This window comes from Denticeps clupeoides, chromosome 1 (assembly GCF_900700375.1).
Source record: "Denticeps clupeoides chromosome 1, fDenClu1.1, whole genome shotgun sequence".
Taxonomy (NCBI): Eukaryota; Metazoa; Chordata; class Actinopteri; order Clupeiformes; family Denticipitidae; genus Denticeps; species Denticeps clupeoides.
Genome location: NC_041707.1, coordinates 38,884,540 through 38,905,941, shown reverse-complemented (window position 1 = coordinate 38,905,941; position 21,402 = coordinate 38,884,540). Strand labels below are relative to the sequence as shown.

The 21,402-nt window shown below is 45.2% G+C and overlaps 1 protein-coding gene across 1 annotated transcript; it reads left to right on the top strand.

Annotated features, from left to right (window-relative positions):
• Positions 1–10,535: 10,535 nt before the first annotated feature.
• Positions 10,536–20,906, top strand: arsj (arylsulfatase family, member J). Its single transcript, XM_028982851.1, has 2 exons — positions 10,536–10,975; positions 18,776–20,906. The coding sequence occupies exons 1-2, from the start codon at positions 10,635–10,637 to the stop codon at positions 20,157–20,159; spliced, it is 1,725 nt and encodes a 574-aa protein (XP_028838684.1). The 5' UTR covers positions 10,536–10,634; the 3' UTR covers positions 20,160–20,906.
• The last annotated feature ends 496 nt before the right edge of the window (positions 20,907–21,402 follow it).

Sequence of the window (21,402 nt, the reverse complement as noted above, 5' to 3'; positions counted from 1 at the left end):
TTGGGCAAAAACCTCCTTCCATCAGTTAAAGAACTGAAGGTGAAACGTGGCTGGATCTTCCCACATGACAACTATCCCAAACCCACCGCCCGGGCAACATAAAAAGGTATGAAAGGTTCTCTAGTGCCCTAGCCATTCTCCAGACCTCAATCCTATAGAGAATCTGCGACAGGCCCAAAACTTCACAGCTCTTGAGAAGACCTGCCTGGAGAAATGGGCCAAAATACCAGCTACGGTGTAAACCTGGAAAATTGACCCAAGAACCCAGAGCAAGAGATTCTTTGTCCAGGATTACATCACCATCTGAATATATGCACACAATTAAAAACTGCATCCAGGTACAATTGGAAGAGGACAATTGATTTGTTTTGCTGCGCATGAAATGCATTCGTGAAGGCATTTTATTGCCAACTATGTCTACTTAAGACAAACACCCTGCAAGCGCATATGACTACTGATGACTGTAGGCCAACAGAGCATTAAAGGTCCACGTTAAGAAATTCTAGAAGAACTGACAGTGCACTGTGATGTTGATAGCATGGCTGCCCTCCCCAGATTCAGACACATTATTCCAATATCCAAAATCTTCACCTCGTTTGTCTGGGACTCTGTCCTGACCCATACAGTTGAGGGACAGAAGGTCTCCAGCAAAATGTTGCGCTCTGCTCTAGGGAGGCTGCAGGAGAACGAGCTGGGAAAAACGGGACAATAAGATAATACGCAATGAAGTCGTAAATTTACATGCATGTGTGAAGTTCTTAGACTTACGTGCTACCCGGACAAATTTTACCCGGCTGTCTGTAGGGTAATGATCCGCCTGTCCTCTACCCACGTAGATGCCTGTGAGAGTGTAGGACCCTCCAGTCCCCCTGCTGCTATCTGGGGGGAGACAATAGCCTTCGCCTTCGGGGGTGGTAGTGGCCTAGTGGGTAACATACTCGCCTATGAACCAGAAGACCCAGGTTCAAATCCCACTTACTACCATTGTGTCCCTGAGCAAGACACTTAACCCTAAATTGCTCCAGGGGGGGACTGTCCCTGTAACTACGTATTGTAAGTCGCTCTGGATAAGGGCGTCTGATAAATGCTGTAAATGTAAATGTAAATGTCCTCATCATGGACACGGCAAGACCTGCGGCCACAGATTGGGATGCGGTACCAACTATGGAACTTCCTAACATGACACAATATGTACTTATACATGCAGACGATGGAGGAACGTGTTACAGGCATAAAATTAATCTAAGACTATTAATACACTGTAACAATGAAAACAATTAGTTATAATTAAACTGGGGCAATTTAACGCGCTAATTGGGATTAATTAATTAGAAAAAAAAATGCATTTAATCGCACTATGTATTTCAAGCAAAGAGGATCTCGAGCACGGATCTGAATGCATGTGAAGATAAACTGCTGCTTTGGGGCAAATTTTCTTGTGCAATTAATCAAGATTAATTGATCACATAATTAATTAGATTACACTTTTTTAAATTGAGTCCCACAAATTCATACATAATTATAAATAAATTTGTATATAATTATACATATAACAGGATGCATGCATTCATAGTGGAAACTAGCCTTCTGTGACCTTGGAATTAATTGCCATTTAATACACCCTCATCCCATGCACGCTTCCAGTCAATACTCACCGAGCAGAAACGCCAGCCACTTCCATGATGTCCTACCGCTGAAGAACTTCTGAAATTTAGAGCACAGCAAGACATGTTTAGCCTGAACAAAAGTTCAGGATTCAGGACGCAGGACTCAGGATTCAGGATTCAGTTCCCTGTTTGCGTCCACAGAGTAATGTATGGGGATGTTCATGCTGTGCATCTAGTTGAAAGAAAGAAAAAAACTCTTAAATAAGTCTGCTGATGTTCTGTAGATTGTTGTGGAATTTTCTGTTTTTTTCTGGTAAAAAAGCCAATGCCAGTGGTGAGTAGATGAACATTTCATATGGAAAGATATTCACAGCAGGCCTGTAGAGAAGTCTGTAGAGAGTACACTCTATGTATACACAAAACAGAGCGGTTACATTCCTGTGCTGTCTGGTTTTGCACACTAAGCATCTCGCTGCTCAACTTTTGACATTTTGCTAATGTTAAGTATGATTTTGTTTCGTGTAGACAGGCCTCAAGCAGTTCTGCACAGTCCTCAGGACGGCTGGGTGACTGAAGGGGAACCTCTGACAGCTGGAAGTTGGGTACCCCGTCCCAATCTATTTCACATCCAGCTATCCTAATCTATTTCATATTCATAAGATCTGCGGCCGCAGATCTTACAGTGTCTATGATGAGGACGAAGACTATAATCTCCTCCCAGACAGCAGCAAGGGGGACTGGAGGCTCCTACACATCAGACGACAGGAGAGATGATCATCTCTGCAGTCTTCTTAGACTATATTTAGTCAGCCTGTGTTCGGTCATTTTTTACATTTAAATAATGAAATAGTTTAAACTTACAAAAACCAATAAATGTTAGTAAAAAAAAAAAAAGGAATAACTGCACATAAAATGCAATAGTAACAAAATACAAACTAAAAAAGGTTTTAGTACTGTTTTGACTGACACATTACATAATAATTTTACATTTATACATTGAGGTCATCACACAATAAAGTGTCATGTTACAATAAATGTTACAATATATACACATATATACAATACACACACACACACACACACACACACACACATGTATATATATAATTATATATTCATTCAAAATATTGCACCACCTTAGTTTGTGGTGTGCTTGGGTGATGCTAAGGGGTTAATTGGGCGCCTTCGGAGTGTCCGTCGCGCGTCTGGCAGCCGGCAGAAAGGTCTTTTTCACCCGGCTTGTGTAAGGTTCTGCATGGTGAAAGAAGGTCCTGTTAGGAACAGTGCTCATTCATCTGGTGTCAGGCCGGGCTGCCTGAAGGACGCTGGGTGAGTACGGTGGTGCCCACTTAGAGCGCACCGCAGGCTAAAAATAGCCCAGCGGTGGACACAGTCGCCTCAAGGTTTTTTTTTTTTTGTGACTTGCACCAAGCAAGCTGCTTGTTTACGTGTCCACATCCGTCTTTATCCCGCCATGCCGGGTTTACTTTTGCTCTCTCTCTCTGCATCATGTCATATTGCAGGATCATTTTTTTTCTTGTTGCTTTTCTCGGCGATACAACAGGCTCTCTGTGAGAGGTCAGGGAGGGTGGGCTGTTGAAACGGGGGGAGAAAATGGAGCCCCTCTCTGGGGAACTCACATCGCCTGGGGGCGGCATGCTGACTGATGCCCGAAGTGTCCACAAACACAAAAGAAAAGTCATCTGCTGAAGCCATCTCCTGAAGCCATCTCCTGCAGCAGTTTTTTTCACAATCAGATCATTTACATACGCATGTTTATGCGTCGAATTAGAAACTAATATTAAACATTCGTCTAATTTCACGACTGAGTTGGAACTGTGGGTGGCAGAGTTGTAGGTGCAGAGGGAGGACAGCAGGGGGCTGACAACGCAGGGGTGTTCATGGGGTCTCTCATTTAGCTTAATTTTGTATGTGAATTTTATATGCTGATGGGTGGAAATCAGCTGAGACCAGATGAAAATATTCAATTAGACGGCTCAACATTCGGCTCAAGGTCTTAAGCATGAACCTGTTATTTTAATCGTTTCACCCTCAGGAAAGACCCAGAATTACTCCAGGGCCCCTCTGTCACCAAGAAAAGGTCAGTAATAAAGAAAAAAAATGACGTTCAGAGAGAGAATTTACAGACATAAACATGGTGCTTTTTCAAGTCCGCAGAATATTTTTAACTTTGGTAACTGCGTTGCTAAAGAAAGCAAATGTTTTGTTGACTGAATTTATTTGAGTTCAGGCTTATAGTCTTTTACAGTTTTTTAACCACTTGACATAAAAAGATTTCACTGATGTAACAGAAAGGCTCCTTAAGAAGTTGAATTAATGGTAACATAAATGTTAATAATCAGAATATGACACTTCTCCTTCACACAGATCCTTCTCTTTGAACATGCAGCATTATCCAAAACTTCTCCTCGTCTATGCAGTTTGACGCCTAATGTTGGTGAATACCGGTGACCTGGTTGATGGGCCTCCGGTATCTCAGGAGGTCCCGTAAAATCCTGTTGACCCTGCCATGAGCCAACTGGATAACACATTATGTACGGAGCGAGAGTGTTTCTCCTCAAGTTGAATGCCTGTTTCTGAACAAATAAGAGCATACAGATGTGCAATAACTAACATGAACGAGCACTAGAGGATTCAACCCCATTCCTATTTTAGTCTTGAAACATTTTCTAGTGGATGAAATTCTTTGTAAAAGCCAGCGTTAAGGTGCATTAGTACACAAAAGTGACTCGTCTAGAATTGTTCAATATTTATCACTACTAATTATTAGCTAATAAACCTTGTTTGTCTCACAGACACTTAGGGTGTTACTGTGGTAGAATTGGTCATGAGACTTGGAACATTTATGGAATTTTTGCAGGCAGTTACATACGGTACCATTCTACTGGCCCTGGTACCACCTCTGTATGGGATTGTTTTTCTTCTTTCTAACATCTTGTGTTGCTCATCTCATCTTGTGTTTCAATAAGGCCAAGCGGAGCTCTATCCAGGCATTCCGGAAGATTTTAGATTAGCAGCCGCCGTTTTGTCTGCTGCCGCTAGAGTTTGGTGGGTTCCATGGTGGTGCTACATGACCTGAGGCTGGATGCCTTGCTTATCTCAGATCCTAAGAAACCACAGGTATTGGGTTCTGAAAGGCGTCTCATACTTTCCTCCAGCAACAACAGTAGGTGATAGCAGTCATGGTATGTGGCCAAATTATTACATGGAATCCTATCCTCTAGATGAAGTACTGCTCTAGTTCTGAACGTGTCAACCCAAGTAGCATTCTCATATCCAGATAGATCTTGAAGCCACTTAGTTCTCTAATGAAACGTTGATTAGACGTCCAACGTCCAATCTTATAATGCATTAGAGAACCATTAAGAGGACCAAGAGTCAACCAACTGTGAAGTAAGACACTGAGTAAGTGGACCTAACTGACCTTTTTTCCATTTTATCTCCAGATTTTGTCTTTTTATGGTCTATAATTTGTTTTCAAGAAGCTGCGCAAGCAACAGTACTCTTTGACTCTTTAAAGTAAGGTCAACTTAGCACAGAGGTTATTTTCAGCATTTATCTTTACCAGCTCTTGTTTTAAAAATGAATAAATGCACGAGGAAATAAAACTATTAGTACTTGTCTTAGGGGAATCACACGCTCATCATTCAAAAGTTCTCACTCTAAATGCTCTATGGTTTCTGAAAATGGAAGTAACCCACCACAACAAAGCTTTCATGTTACAGAAAGGGTCAAGTGTGGGGGGTGTCAACTGTAGGGTCTGTCAAAGCCTATTGAGACATACTGTATGTGATTTTGGGCAATATAGGAAATAAATGTTGTTGTTGTTGTTGTTACTTTCCCGTGAGGTCCATATGACGGTGGGAACGTCCGGGGACACTTGATCCTGGTAAGAGTTCTTTTGCTGATATGTACGACACGGGTAATATGTGTGCACATGTACTAAACAGATATAACTTCCCATCTTAATATGACCCCCAAAACCCATTTGAACCACCCCCAATCTACCAAATGTCAAAAAAAAACAGAGTTAGAGAGAGTTTTATTGCATTTCGGCCACAGAAAGATGAACCCCTTTTACATTTTGAACACTAAAGCAAGAAGTCATTACTTTTCATTAAAATTATTTCATTTACAAAAAAAAAATATATATATATAATCTAGAAAAATATATTTTTATAAAAAAAAAAAAAAAATAACAACAACATCAAACTCATTTTGACAACGGCAAGTTTCGTCTTGGACCAAAAGTCCTTTTGTCCACTAAATGCATGTTGTCCACCACAGGAAGTCATTTTGCCACTGAATGAATACGGAAAGAAACGGGAAAAAAATAAAGTGACATTTTTTTGTGTGCGTATGCAAACTGCGAAGGCTGTTCATCCTCCTGTGGGCAAAAATGTCTTCCTAACATAATTCATACGGTGGCATCCAACGTGCCACCCCATTTTGATGACCTCAGTAAGTCCTTCCTTTCAGCGCAACAGTGCAGGAGATGATTACAGCAGAACCAGCCATGCAAACTGGCTGGAAGGCGACGTGGAAGATGGGAACGATTACTGCGGACAGTTTAAACTCTTCTGCACATGCGAGCCGTCCCAGCAGCAGATGATTGTTTCCACTCAGCCTCCTTGTCATCAGACGGGCAAGAATCGGGCAAAGAGCATAACTTCTGCCTGCCAGCGTTCCTGGCAACATGCATGTATTCTAGGTTTCATATTTCCCGTGTCTGCGTTGTGACAGCGCTCATGCTGGCTCTTGATTTGATAGGTTTGTTTGAACAGGAATTTTGGAACAGGGGTCTTTTTTTTTTTTTTTTTTGCTGAAGTGGAATGCCAGCCGTGGTGAAACGGCATGCGCAGCTCTGCTCTGACCTCCCAGTAATCTTACTGTCAGCACCTGAATGCTGGGAATGCCGGGGAGCCTGCAGGCACGGTCGGGATAATTTTACATGAAAACTCTCATCTTTATTCAGCAAGACAGTTGACTGACAATTCACTTGTTCATTCAAAACGGTTAGTTATTGATTATTGAAACATCCAGTCTTCATAAAAAAAAAATTCAATGATGTCACAATTTATCACTTTTTCTTCAAATATAACTGCATAACTGATAATAAATTAAAATAAATAAATAAACAAACAAACCTTTAAAATAAATAAGATTTGTGCGAAGAGAATTGGCGAAAGGAGGTCATCCTTGCATAAATTGATGTGGCAAAATGATAGATTTGTCCAAAGGTCAAAATCATAATTTTACTTAAAATCACATTAATTGGCCAGCCCTAAAACTGACCAATGTGGCCTTATGTTATACCACATGAGAGAGATGATGCAAGATCTAGTTTAAAGGTTCCCTGACATGACATAATTTTTTTTTTTTGCTTTTATATCGGACAAAACTTAGGATGACCTCCTTTCACTAACTGTCTTCGCACAAATCTTATTTATTTTTAAGGTTTGTTGGTCCCCTAATTCTGTATCTGAAGTCTCTTTCCAAAATTCAGCCATGGTGCAGAATTACAGCCACTTTGATCCAGTCCCACAACGAGATTTCCCAGGATGCGCCGTTTCGGTGTCTGTAGCTTTAAATGCTAATGAGGAGGAGAGAGGCGGGACGAGGAGGAGAGCGGCCTGTAGAAGTTAAGGGGGCATTCGCGGAAATGATGTCACCAACCACAATGTTTGGTGCGGACAGGAAGTTGTGGTGTTTAAGGGGAGGGGTGGAAAACAAAGCATGAAAAATGGGAGGTAACCTTTCCCCTTATGATGTCATAAGGGGACAAATTCCAGATCCGATCGTCTGAGCTGCCACTCTCTGAACGGTGAAGCAGAATGACCAAAATACTCTTTACACTCTAGCCACCGTAGACCATAGACAGGCTAGGGGAACTCGTATTAATTTTAAATAATCTCACAAAGTCACATTTTCATGTCATGGGACATTTAAATTTAAATGATCAGACCACAGAACATTCTATCCAAGTGAGATTGAAGGAAAAGAACTTGGTGTTCTTTGCTGCCATTTGACCTGACCTTCGATCTGAATGTTTACTGACATTTTATGTTCACACTAGAACATGACACTTAAACTTGATGTTTCAGCTGTTCCTGATGACTTTCCCTTGGATCCCGTGACACCTCTATTTGATCCCATATCTGGCTTGTCCCTGTTTTTTCCTCATAAATCATTTTTTTGTTGAGCGTGAAAAATCTGTGATGCGAACGCTGCATGTGAAAGCGCTTTTGTGTTTACAGGCGTCATAAAAGCGGCGTCCAGGAGAGACCTGTAATTAACCGTACGTGGCGTAATGTTCTTCTTGCTAATAAAAATGAGTCACCTCAACAAATGAGCCGATTATCCCGAAACGAACGTCTTAAGAAGGCCAGACAAAGCATTTTGGAAGTTGTTTGTGTGCGGTGTGGAGGAGAAAATGAATTATACGAAAATGAATAACAGGCTGGACAAATAAGGATATATAAAAACCATATTTCATATTTCACATTATTTTCAACACTGATCAACACTCCTAATCCAGATCTTAATAGTGGGAACAACCCCTATGCAGTGCACTAGTACACACACACACACACACACACACACACACACAGTGGGTTCCACACACAGAGCACGGTCTGTGCAGCGTCATGCAACATCATGATTAACATGTAAAATCTCGCAGACACCTTTCGGCGTCCACAGGAGCGGCTTGTTTCAGTGTGTGTGTGTGTGTGTGTGTGTGTGTGTTATTTTAAACTGACACACATTCACTGTCTGACTCTAGATGCTGTTAAAGTAAATTCGGTGGATGGTCGCAGGCCACTGTGCTGGTCATATGTAATCGGAACACAGCCCTGGTCACATTGTGGTTCTGGCTCGTTTCTGAGGCATTACCAAGATCAATACACAAAATCATATATGGTGGGAGTAGCCTAGTGTATAACACACTCGCCTATGAACCAGGTTCAAATCCCACTTACTACCATTGTGTCCCTGAGCAAGACACTTAACCCTGAGCGTCTCCAGGGGGGGACTGTCCCTGTAACTACTGATTGTAAGTCGCTCTGGATAAGGGCGTCTGATAAATGCTGTAAATGTAAATGTAAGATCAGAATGAGGAATGGGATTTAGATCAGTTAGAATTGTTATTTCTGGCATATAAATCTAAATTCACGTCAAGCGTGCAATGCTGGAGTGATTTTGAGGAATGCACGGAGCCGGTTCTCAACACACAGATAAAAAAAAAAACACGACATCTTGACTTCTCTGCGCGGCGGTAAAAAAAACTAAATCGCAACAGTCACAGTACAAGCAGTGTGAGGGGAGCAAAAATAAACACAGCCAATGAGAAGCGGCCTGAATGAGGCCTTTCTGCTGCCTTTTCGGTGAAGATGTGAGGCCAACAGACGACACCACGGCCGTGACTCGGACCCGAATGGAGCGCCGACCCCGCATTACAGGGCGTACAGATGTGGATAAAAACGTGTAAAAACGTCTCTTTCTGCTCCCAGGTTCAAACCCCGCTTACTACTATTGTGTCCCTGACAATGAAAGTGATTGTCATTGTATTGCACTACAGCACACGGTGACACACCCAAATGTGTCCTCTGCTTTCAACCATCACCCTTGGTGGCGCCCATGACAGGGGACGGTACTCAGTGGCGGATCGGGATTTGAACGGGCAACCTTCTGATTACGGGGCCGATTCCTTAACATCTAGGCCCCCACTGCACCTACAGGCCTAGCAGAACACTTAACCCCGAGTGTCTCCAGGGGGACTGTCCCTGTCACTACTGAACAAATATAGACGTTATGTAATGGTTAATATAAATGCAATGTTCTGTGTGTAATCATGACACAGAACGAGGAACGCATGGGGACTTTATTAATATATTCAGAATCAGAATGTCTTTATTGTCAATTAAATTAGGCATCTTAAATACTGTGTGGGGAAAAACAAGCTTAAAAGAAGACATATATACTAATATAATACAAAATATACATTTAAAAATAAAGGGTGAGGTAGAAACTTTATTGCACATAATTAACAAAGCTAAGATGTTCTGCAATTAAATGAAGTTGCCTATAAAGTGCAGGTTTAATGTGCAGATTTTACCTGGTGGTCCGTCCATTCACCTGTACTACAAACTGTGCACTGAGTGTATAAAATAACTAAGGCCTAATAACTTTACAGAAAATAAGTGAAAAACACACTCCGAGCCTCCAGTACTGCTCGCCTGGTCCCTCCATCTCTGAAGGTAAAAGGAAGACGCTCATCTAGACTTCTCTCTCCGACTTGGCCCCTCGGTGGTGGAATGAACTTCCCCTCGAGGTCAGAACAGCTCAGTCACTGATTCTTTAGAGAATATTTAGATGAACCTGTAACTTTCTTCATGTCTGACTTCGTATAGAAACTACAACATAGTGAATAAAAAGATTGTATTCATAGTTGGGGTCCTGGTGAACCAGAACTGGTCACTTCATCGATGGTACGTTGTAAGTCGCTGTGGATAAGGGCTTCTGCCAAATGCCTTAAATGTAAATGTAAACGAGGTGGTGAGGTGGTAGTAGCCTAGTGGGTAACACACTTGCCTATGAACCAGAAGACCTGGGTTCGAATCCCACTACCTACCATTGTGTCCCTGAGCAAGACACTTAACCCTGAGTGTCTCCAGGGGGGGGACTGTCCCTGTAACTACTGATTGTAAGTCGCTCTGGATAAGGGCGTGTGATAAATGCTGTAAAAAATGTAAAAAAAAAAAAAAATGTAAACGGATGTCACGTGGTCCAAACAGCAGCACGTGGAGCTCTAGACGGGCTTGAGGGGGCGTGGTCGGGAGAGACACGCCCCCTCCGCAATCCCCGCCCCGCCAGGTACTTAAGGAGAACATGCAGCCGGCAGGAGGAGTTCCGCGGTGAGGATGGACCCGAGCGGTCGACCGGGAGCGGCCGGCGGCATTTAATCGGTCTTTTAACCGGCGAAGGCGCCGATGGCGACCGCGCTGCATGCGGCCGGCTAGACGATGCGAGCCCCCGCCGCGGACGACCGCCCGGAGGAGCTCCGGCGGCGACATGCGGCTCCTCCCGCGCCTCCTCGCCGCCTTCTCCCTGCTCGGCTGCGCGGCGTGCGGCCACCCGGCGTGGCGCAACGAGTTTGACGCGCCCTCGCCGCGGCCGCACATCGTCTTCGTCATGGTGGACGACCAGGGCTTCCGGGACGTCGGGTACCACGGGTCCGAGATCAAGACCCCCACGCTGGACCGCCTGGCCGCGGCGGGCGTCAAGCTGGAGAACTACTACGTGCAGCCGCTGTGCAGCCCGTCCAGGAGCCAGCTGATGACCGGCAGGTGAGATTTATGTTTTTTAGCCCCGCCCTGCCGCCAGATCGGGCCAATCAGAATCCATGTTGCTGAAAGGGAGAATGATGGAGAATGAATGTCCGCACACTGGCCCCTGCAGCTGGGCTTCACCTTAAAGTTCATGGACCACAGCGGCCACTTCATTTCTAATGATGATGTTCATGAGGATGATGATGATGACCATGTCAGTAGTAACAAGTACTGCCGAAAAGTCTGGGCATCAACCCGACCATACAACACAGCATCACTTTAAAAAGTGAAGAGATTGTGAAGCACTGCAGCACAGCACACGGTGACACAACGAAACGTGTCCTCTGCATTTAACCATCACCCTCGGTGAGCAGTGGGCAGCCATGACGGGTGCCAGCGGAGAAGCAAAACTGTCCACACAGCACCCATAGAGATTATGGTTCTCAAAAAAAAAAGGTCATCCTGTCCCATTACGTTCAGCTGAAGGCTGAAGGCCGGTAGCTCACACCCAAACGTTCCCGACAGGGAAATATCGGTAGAGGAAAAAGTTTGTTTTTGGGCTGGTCGGCCCCTTCTTGCTAGTCTAGGGCGGTTACGTTGTGTCTGGTTCACGCGGCAGCTGCTCAAATGCAACATCTCAGCCCGAGACCGTTCCATCAGATAATGTAATTCGGAGCTCCGTCTCTGGAGACGTCCCGTCTGAACGTCTCCTGTGGTGGAGTGGAACTGAGCGTGGAACCGTGGCATGGGTCTTTACGAACCCATGAAACGTGCGCATGAGATCACTTCACGCAGAGATTTAGCTTTTATGATCAGGACTGCTATAGATGGCCTACTGGCCGCCTGCAAATCTTGCACAGATGTGTGTGTGTGTGTGTGTGTGTGTGTGTGAGAGACATACGCCCTGGGTGTTTTATATGATCTTTCCATAGTGGCTGACTGTGCAGATGAACGAACCTCCCACTCTCTCCACGGCGATCCACAGGAGGCTAATCCACTCGTGGTGCCAGTCCGGGTTGCCAAGGGTGACGTGCCATGAATGAATATGCACGATGTCGGCGAGGTCAGCGAACCGGCGTGGAACTGGCACGTTTTCTTGCTCCGTAAATTACTCGTCGGCCCCTTGACCTCCGGCATGGGGGCGCTGTCTGGCAGTGACACGCCGTAGTCCAGGCCCTGGGATGGTCGGGGGGGCGGGGGGGGTACTGCTGCGTACGACACTGAGGGACGATGGAGGGCCCGTAAGAGAACCGTAAAACTCAACTGTTCCAAGTTCACAGAGCTGGAAAATGTGCATCAGAAGAGATTTATTGATTTTTTTTTCCTCTTCATTTTCACTCTGCAGATATTTCATACACCATGCAGCCGAATGCATTTATTGTGCTAATGCACGACACTATAATGACATAACCATTACACATGGATCCCACTCATCATAATTATTAACAATTTTGCCCATTTCTGGTGTGCAAAAGTAGTCATCCAGTCTCTGATGTCCTTCAGAAAATGTTCTAGTTTAGGGAGGTGAACTTCATCCGGCTCGACTGAGATGTACACTTGGGTGTCGTAATGAAAATTTACCCCATGTCTTTGGATTAAATGTAAATTAAATTTCATTGTAAATGTATTGTAAAAATAACAAAGGGCCAGGTACTGAGCCCTGTGGAACCCCGGGTTTCCCTTTTTTTTAGCAGAGTAATCACTGCCCAAGCCAGGGCAGTTTCTGTCGTATGGCAGTTTCTGTTGTACCTTACTGAAAATATTTTAATAAAATTAATTAATTTTAATATTCTAATATTTTACTTGTGGTCAAACCACAAAGCTGTTGTTCTACCACCTTTCGATAACTTTGGACATGAATGGAAGATTAGAAATAGGTCTTTCATTTGATAAAACCCCTGAATTAGGTTTCTTAAGCAGTGGTTTTATAACTATGTCTTAGACATAGAGGAACATAGCTAAGACCCATGGAAGAGTTGATTTAAACCCAGGAGCGATTCAACTAAAGTAGGTAGTTGCTCCTTCAGTAGTCAAGCAGGCATTGGGTCGAGGATACGGGTTGATTGCTTGCTTGAGAAGTAAGTAAGGCATCTGTTGTTGTAGGTCTTCTGCATAATTTGGTAAATCAGGTAGCCACAGGGATGGCGGAAGATGTTGAATAAATTAGGTACACATAGAAATTACTGAATTTACGCTGTTCCCAGTATCTTGTGGTTCTCGTAGTGCAAGATCCTAAGCGTATATTGAATGTGGCCAAGAAGTGGCCTGAGAGAACCGGACCACGAGGATGGACAATCAGGTTCTCAATTACAATACCAATACAGTTATGGGACAAACCAGTCACACTTTGGGTGACACCAAAGGAATCAAGAATTAAAGTACAAGCTCTTATTAGGGGATAACCATGTAGGATCATTTTGTAATTGTCCACCACAATTTTGGAGAGGAAATCAGAGTATGGACCTCGGGGTCTGTAGATAATACCATCTGACTGAGATCTGGCTACAGTAAAATCTTCATAATCAATAGTCTGCAAGCTGAAAAACGTAGTGAACAGTGATGATTTGAGGGTCCTTTCTCGTTGTGTGCAGTAGAAAGTGGAAGAAAATCTCATTGCATGTGTCCGCCAGCCAGTCAGGTTAAGCAAACAAGGAATTAACCAACCAGAATTTTATGACTATCTGATAATTGCCCAGCCCTGATTTGATCAGATATGTTTAAGGTTAGAGTAGGAGTTTCTCCAGGCAGCTGTGTGAGCTTCTGGAAATGGGATGGACACGCCTGCACCGGCTTCATTGAATCGGTCATCGCTGGTCCCCATCTCAGACCAACCGTGGTCCACCAGCGAGCACATGATTAGGTCTAAGATGGCCCTGTGTACCAGGTGCTGAGCTTCAACATGGTCTTCAACATCGTGTTCTCCTTTGAACTCTGCAAACCTCGCCTCACCCTTTTGGCGAAATAGTAAAGGCCCGAAAATGTGAAGAGGAAGCGCAAGGAGCTAATAAGGCCAGTGGTGTGGAAAGCCCGGCACATAAAAGCAGTGGATATTAAAGAAGGAGGGACGGAGGAGGCGTAAAGAGCGAGGTGATGAAGTGTGCGGTGGAGGGAGAAGGACGAAGGGAAGAGTGAAGGGGGGGGCGAGCGCGATCGAGTTCAATCAGCTGCGACCACATGTCTGCAGAAGAGCATGCAACATGGGCAGCTTGGGCGGTACATTACTTTTCTGCGTGTAATCGCGCGGCGCGAGGGTTAGCGGTTGCCGTGCAGCGCTTGCGTAAATGAACCGCGGGGACGACTTGGTTGCCGCCACCGCAGGATTCTCGCCGTAAATCCTGAGTCGCGGCCCCTCTGCACAAAAGAAATCTGGGCCACACCTGCAGCTGACGCAAGTCCACCGCAATTAACTCGTGACCTTCGACCTTCTGCTTTGTGGGAGGATCTTTCATGCAGGGCCAAATGGGGGTCGAGTATTCTCCCTCAGTAGGAGAAGAGGTCCTTCCAAGTTCAGAGAACACACGATGGAATTTTCATCTCACGTGCACAAAGAAGCACAACCAGTGTTGCCAGATTTATTTTATTTTTGGTCCAAAAAATGTTAAAACTTGTGATTGATATGACCATTTTACACTTAAATAAGAACAAAGCTCCTCAGGACCTGTCCTGCACAATGGAAGCGCCCAGCAGGAAGGTATTTGAGCATCAGTATGCAAATATGTGTAGGAATGTGGGTTTTTGACCAATAATTTATGATGTGGCGTCTTTGTACTTCATCACATTAAGGATCTTTCTTTGGGCTTTCTTCCTTAGGCTCAGTTTGGAAAAGCCATGATTGAGAACTTCACTGAAGATATTTACATTTACAGAATTTACCAGACGCCCTTATTTAGAGCGACTTACAATCAGTAGTTACAGGGACAGTCCCTCCCTGGAGACACTCAGGGTTAAGTGACTTGCTCGGGGACACATTGGTAGTAAGTGGGGTTTGAACCTGTGACTTTGTGGTCTTCCGCTTCATAGGTAAGTGTGTTACCCACTAGGTTACTACCACCCTTGCACTGTAGGATTAGGTTTAATCTACGAATGGGAAACTGGTGATTAGTGATTGGAGGACCACATGGTTGCTAATTGCATCCCCTTGAATAGGTGAGTTTTATCAAATAACAAAGCTGGGGTGTCGGTAGCCTGGTGGGTGAGACACTTGCCCATGAACCAGAAGACACCATTGTGTCCCTGAGCAAGACACTTAACCCCGAGTGTCTCCAGGGGGGGGGGGGGGGGGGGGGACTGTCCCTGTAACTACTGATTGTAAAGCGCTCTGGATAAGGGCGTCTGGTAAATGCCGTAAAATGTAAAGGTCCCAATGACAGATTCTATGAGTTTTGTCCAGCTTTTGGAACCAAACCCGGGTACACTCGGTGGGGGTTTAGAATATTACAGCATGCTGCAGAAAGTGAGAGTTTTGCAAATCACACCCATATGCTGAAGGACCTCAGATGTTTGCAAAGGCATCCGTTTAGTCCATGCCATCCATTACGAGTCAGTGGAATAAGGTTTCAGCCTCGTTGACACCCTCATAGGTCATGCTCTGTTGCCGTGGAACCTCTGCAGCAGATCTCTCAGCTGTATCCTGCCCTGAAACCAAATTCCTTCAACACCAGGGCATTCCAGCCCCCAGTAGGACCTCCTGTCCGCATGACTGATGTTTCGCGGAGATTACGGCTAATCGCTGGTGCTACATTCCAATTACAGGCCTGCAGCGCTGTGGCGGTGTTCTCATTTGGAACGTTAGAGCCTTGAGGTTCCCGTAGATATTTCCTGGCATGGAACTTTCAGAATGACTTCATGTAAATACATTTGTTCAGATGCATTGTTTTAGCATCTCAGTTGATCCACAAGTCGTTTTCTAGCATTCAAGCCTAATTTGGAGGCAAGTATTAATTATTAAATGTAATAATCTGGGAGGAATAAAACTCAGAGCCACGTTAATACACAGAGAAAACTCTGTTTAATAAGGCAAAGCGTAATGAGATCAAGCAAAGAAGTGCACAGAAAATGCAAGAACACTGGCAGATATTACCTGATGGTCCAAATACGGCATAATGCCTGATGAGGTCAGGCTGTAGGAAAATGTAATGTCAATGACAACCAGTACTGAACATCCATGAGTGAAGAAGATGGCTCAATCGATTTGGTATTACAATGGTCCAATGTTTCCCTTTGTTAATGGTATTTAAATGGCGTGCAGTGGAACAGGCAACATTTACAGCATTTACCAGACGGCCTTATCCAGAGTGACTTACAGTCAGTAGTTACAGGGACAGTTCCCCCCTGGAGACACTCGGGGTTAAGTGTCTTGCTCAGGGACACAATGGTAGTAAGTGGGATTTGAACCTGGGACTTCTGGTTCACAGGCGAGTGTGTTACCCACTAGGCTACTACCACCAGGTGAGACTGCTTCTCCGGGGAAGAAATGTACATCTACAGGCAAGTGCTAGATGGAGACTTTCTGGAGATCCGAACCTTCAGTTCATTAGTTTCAGTTCTTTAGTTTATTATTAGGTGCTCCACGGGCTCCTTTCACATTGTTCTTAAAATGCTGAACATCTGAACAACAGCAAAAGTTAAATTAACTCTATAAAGGCTATTCATATCAGCACGGACCTCGCTGACTGCAAACATTTTGTTAGCTCTTGCTGATTCCTTCCTCATCTGTGCTTGTAGTTTATATTACATTTATAAACCTTTACTAAACTCAATCCTAGGAGTAAGAACAGATGAAAGAAGACCTGATGTCTGTTCAGTTTTTGGGAAGAGGATTGAAGAGGATTTTGGGAAGAGGCATTTGTTTTTTGGGGGGGTCTGATTCTGCAGACTGTACTTCCTGGTCTGCTGAGAGGGAATCCGCGGGACAGTTCTCCAGCTACCTTGGGAATGTGTGTTCCGTGGGCGGTCCGCGCATTCACAGTCGAGCGGTGATGACTGACCGAGTGGAAGAGCCTGAGGAATCCCTGCACTTCTCTGCCAGATCTGCCGTGGGATGAGTTCTCCCGCAAGCTCCTTTTAGGTTCTAGCTGATTCGGAGGGTGTGGGGGGGGGTCTTAAGCAGCCTGGGAAAAATCACTGGCCTGTTGTGCCGTGGGCTTTATTGCCACGGAGAGGAGAAGAGGGAGAACATCTGTTGCGCTTTTCCACCACAGATATCCCCAAAGATTTTCGTAGACACTAATATAATATAAAAATGTACTTTTAAATGAACCTAGATCCACCCATCCATGCCATGAAGCTTTAAAATCAAACGCTGTGTTATGTGCATAATTTGAGGCCAAGCGAGCAGCAAAATCCGAGTAGGAGGCCAGTGACCAGCTTCTGTACAGAGGGGACCGTGTGTGTGTCTGCGTGGCCATGCATGCATGCACAGGCCCTCGTGTGTTTGTTGAGTGAGGGGAGAGGAAGGCTCTTTATGTGCAGATGGGAGTCAGCTGTTGACTGTGTGTGTGTGTGTGTGTGTGTGTGTGTGTGTGTTTGTGTGTGTGCACGCATCACACTAGGCCAGTTTTTTTTTTTTTTTTTTTTATCTAATTCAGCTGTGATCCCTGTGACCCCTAGACCGAGAGAATGATCCTTAACCCCAGCCTCTCAAGCCCAAGTTTCTCGGTTCTACTCCACTCCGGTCTGGAGAAGGGGAAGGAAAAGGGCCGTCGTACCCGTTGGACTATGGCATTTCTGGCCGTTTCACGTTGGCTGTCAGCTGTTTGGCTGAAAGCACTTGGGAAGGTATTTAAATGTACATTTCACAGTTATGATCCTGGTGACAAATGGGAAAAAAAGGTGGTGAGGGAGCTCTTTTGGATCTCCTACGGGGTTTTTTGCTGGGTCGAGAGAGTAGATTAAAGGTGATCACTCACAAATCACCATCACCGTGCACTGCTTTGTAACCTTCGCTGCACAGTTTGGGTCCACTGTTATGGCAAAGGCGTACAACTAGGTTTAAATATCGTAATATAATGTTTTGGGATAAACAGTCCACCAGTAAATCCAGCAATTACCTCGTAAATCCTTTGTTTGGGCTTCCTTCCATTCATTCTGTCATTTCTTTCTCTGCTTGAAGGTGGCTGTGAAACCATTCCATTCTATAACAACACAAGCCAAAATTCCCCTTTGCAGCTCAGATCTGTTGTAACAGAGACATTGTCTGCACCCGAGTTCTCGGATTTACGGATGGAAGTAAAAAACGTGCCACAAACCATTGATTGTTACCTTGCCAACCGCACAATGAGATGGTGAGACCTCCGGTTGGGGTCCATCATCTGCATTTTACCGTCACTGCGGGGGGACTGAAATCTGAGATCACCTCTACCTTCTGCCATAGCCTCTTGCATATTGCTTTCAGACATTCTTTTATTCTGCTCGCAGTTTATTTATGGATATGGTATTCATCCCTCAGATCTACTTTAGCTTGAGTTGGACCTAATCCAGAGTAATTTGAATTGCAGCGGAGACTGAAATCAAATGAAGCTTCTATGTCCTACCTCAGGAACTGCATCCTTCTAAGGCTGCACGACAAGACAACCCCATAGGTTCAACAGCTAGATTCTTATCTATATATCTATCTTAAGACTCCTTTGACCATAGGCCAGACCGACCAACCCTTGGGATGTACAGTGGCTTATGGGGCCTCCCCCTGAATTGGGATATAGATTTTCTGCTCACCTGTAGTAGAGATGTGAACCTTTACTGGTCTCACAATTCGGTTTGATTGCGATTATCAACAAAGTTTGCATGTAAATATGAGTTTTCTTTCTTAATTTGTTTCAGGTATCAGATCCACACTGGCCTCCAGCACTCTATCATCCGCCCCACACAACCCAACTGCCTGCCTCTTGAGAATGTCACATTGCCCCAGAAGCTGAAGGAGGCAGGTTACTCCACCCACATGGTGGGCAAGTGGCACCTGGGATTCTACAAGCGAGGCTGCATGCCCACCCAGCGTGGCTTCAACACTTTCTTTGGCTCGCTGCTAGGCAGCGGTGACTACTACAGCCACTACAAGTGCGACAGCCCTGGAATGTGTGGCTATGACCTGCATGAGGGCGAGGAGGCAGCCTGGGAGCAGGACCACGGAATCTACTCCACCTTCATGTACACCCAGAAAGCCATCAGCATCCTGGCTTCCCACGACCCACACCGTCCCCTCTTCCTCTACCTGGCCTACCAGGCAGTTCATTCCCCGCTCCAAGTGCCGGCACGATACCTGGAGCGGTACAAGTCCATCCCGAACCTCCACCGTCGCAAGTACGCTGCCATGGTCAGCTGCCTGGATGAGGCCATGCACAACCTCACTATGGCGCTGAAGCGCTACGGATACTACCACAACACCATCATTGTGTACTCCTCCGACAATGGTGGCCAGCCTATGGCAGGGGGCAGCAACTGGCCACTGCGGGGTAGCAAGGGCACGCTGTGGGAGGGAGGCATCCGGGCAGTGGGCTTTGTCCACAGCCCCTTGTTGCTGAAGAAGGGCACGGTTTGTCGAGGTTTGGTACACATAACTGACTGGTACCCTACGCTGGTGACGTTAGCTGAAGGGTCCCTGGGCGAGGATCAGAGTCTGGATGGCTACGATGTGTGGGAGGCCATCAGCGAGGGGCGGCCATCGCCACGCCGTGACATCCTGCACAACATTGATCCCATATATGCCAAAGCCAAGAACGGCTCCTGGAAGGCAGGCTACGGGCTGTGGGACACAGCCGTGCAGGCAGCGTTGCGCGTGGGCCACTGGAAGCTGCTGACCGGGGCACCAGGCTACAGTGACTGGGTGCCACCCCAGACTTTCTCCAACGTCCTGCTGGCCGATCGCTGGCACAACGAGCGCATCCGCTGGGACCGAGGCAAATCCCTCTGGCTCTTCAACATCACAGCCGACCCGTACGAGAGGGTGGACCTGTCCCGGCGCTACCCACACATTGTCAAAAAGATGCTAATGCGACTCGCCAGGTACAACCAGACTGCGGTCCCTGTCCGATACCCGGCCAAAGACTATCGCTCCAACCCACAGTACAATGGTGGAGTCTGGGGTCCTTGGTTCAGGGAGAAAGAGGAGGAAGAGGAAATGGAAGATAATCTGATTAGTAACCATTTAAGACAGAAGAGAAGAAAGAAGCAAGCGGAAAGGATGAGTAAGCTAAAAAGAAAGTCTTAAAACTAGCATTTCATGGACTTGCCATATTTCTACAATCTCAGGGTTAGATGCAGATTCTGTCTATAAAGATGGTCGTCTCCACTGATTTCAGAATTTTTAGGCCACCGTCCACATGACTGTTTTCCTCTTGAATGGGACAATTTATATCCCATCTGGCTGTGCGTCCACCTGGAAACTGATGCTGACATATTATCCCAGCATCCAACGTGACCTATAACCTCAAACGCATCATGCGTTCAACAATGGTGAATAACACGTGCACGCTGCAGCAGCTGTAGAACCTCATAAAGAAGCTACATGAATTCCTCTTTACGGTGCACATTTCTAATGAAAAGACACTTTGGATTAGAACAGACAGTTACAGCGCCACTTACAGGTGGGGGGGTCAAACAGCGCTCTGGACGTTCTCTGCACGTTCGTGTGGGTGACGACGTTTCAGATACCGCTCAGATAAAGTCTTTTAGAACCCGACAACCCGTTTCACAGGAAAGGCGTTCTCGTGTGGCCGGGGCTTTGTTTTAGCGCCGCCTAGATTATTCCTGAACCGAAGGATGTGAGCCACTTGAAACACTACTGCCTGCCAACAGCGACCGGAACCTCAGACTGAGTTTGCTGGGCCACATAGAGTGTATTTATTTTTCTATACTGTACTGCATGCTGGAAGTTCAGCGACATTCTGATTGTTGATTCTTTTTTATTTTATTTTTTTTTAATTAACGGCTTTAAAATGAGCCATTACCTATGGAGCCAGGCCTTTTGGCCAGTGTTAGAGCATTAGAATGTTGTACTTCCTTTCAAGTGCTAAGCCTGAAGGAGGAAAGAAAATAATAAAATATTGAACCTTACTGGAAACAATGTGCCGTCTGGACATATTTATGCGTCTTTCACACTTTAACATAATTTTGCTTTCCTTTTACAGCACGCAGCAGAAAAATCCATTCTAAAAGTTTACTTTAAAAACCCATTTATGAATACAATAAGTATAATGTAAAAATCTCCAGCCCCATGTCTAGGTTTATCACTGCTTGTCTGGTTCACTTCTCCTACCCTTTTTTCGGAGCCTACCTTAGATGTTAGTGATTAATGCCTTTAAGTGGAAAATCCTATAAAGCCTTTTTCTGCATGGTCAGAGGAAGATTTTGCCTGAAGGAGCTTTTTCAGTTCACTTTGGTGGGAAGGAGTACCTCCTTTTAATGAGCAATGTTAATGCAGTGTAGAAACACGCAAATAAAGTTTCATATAT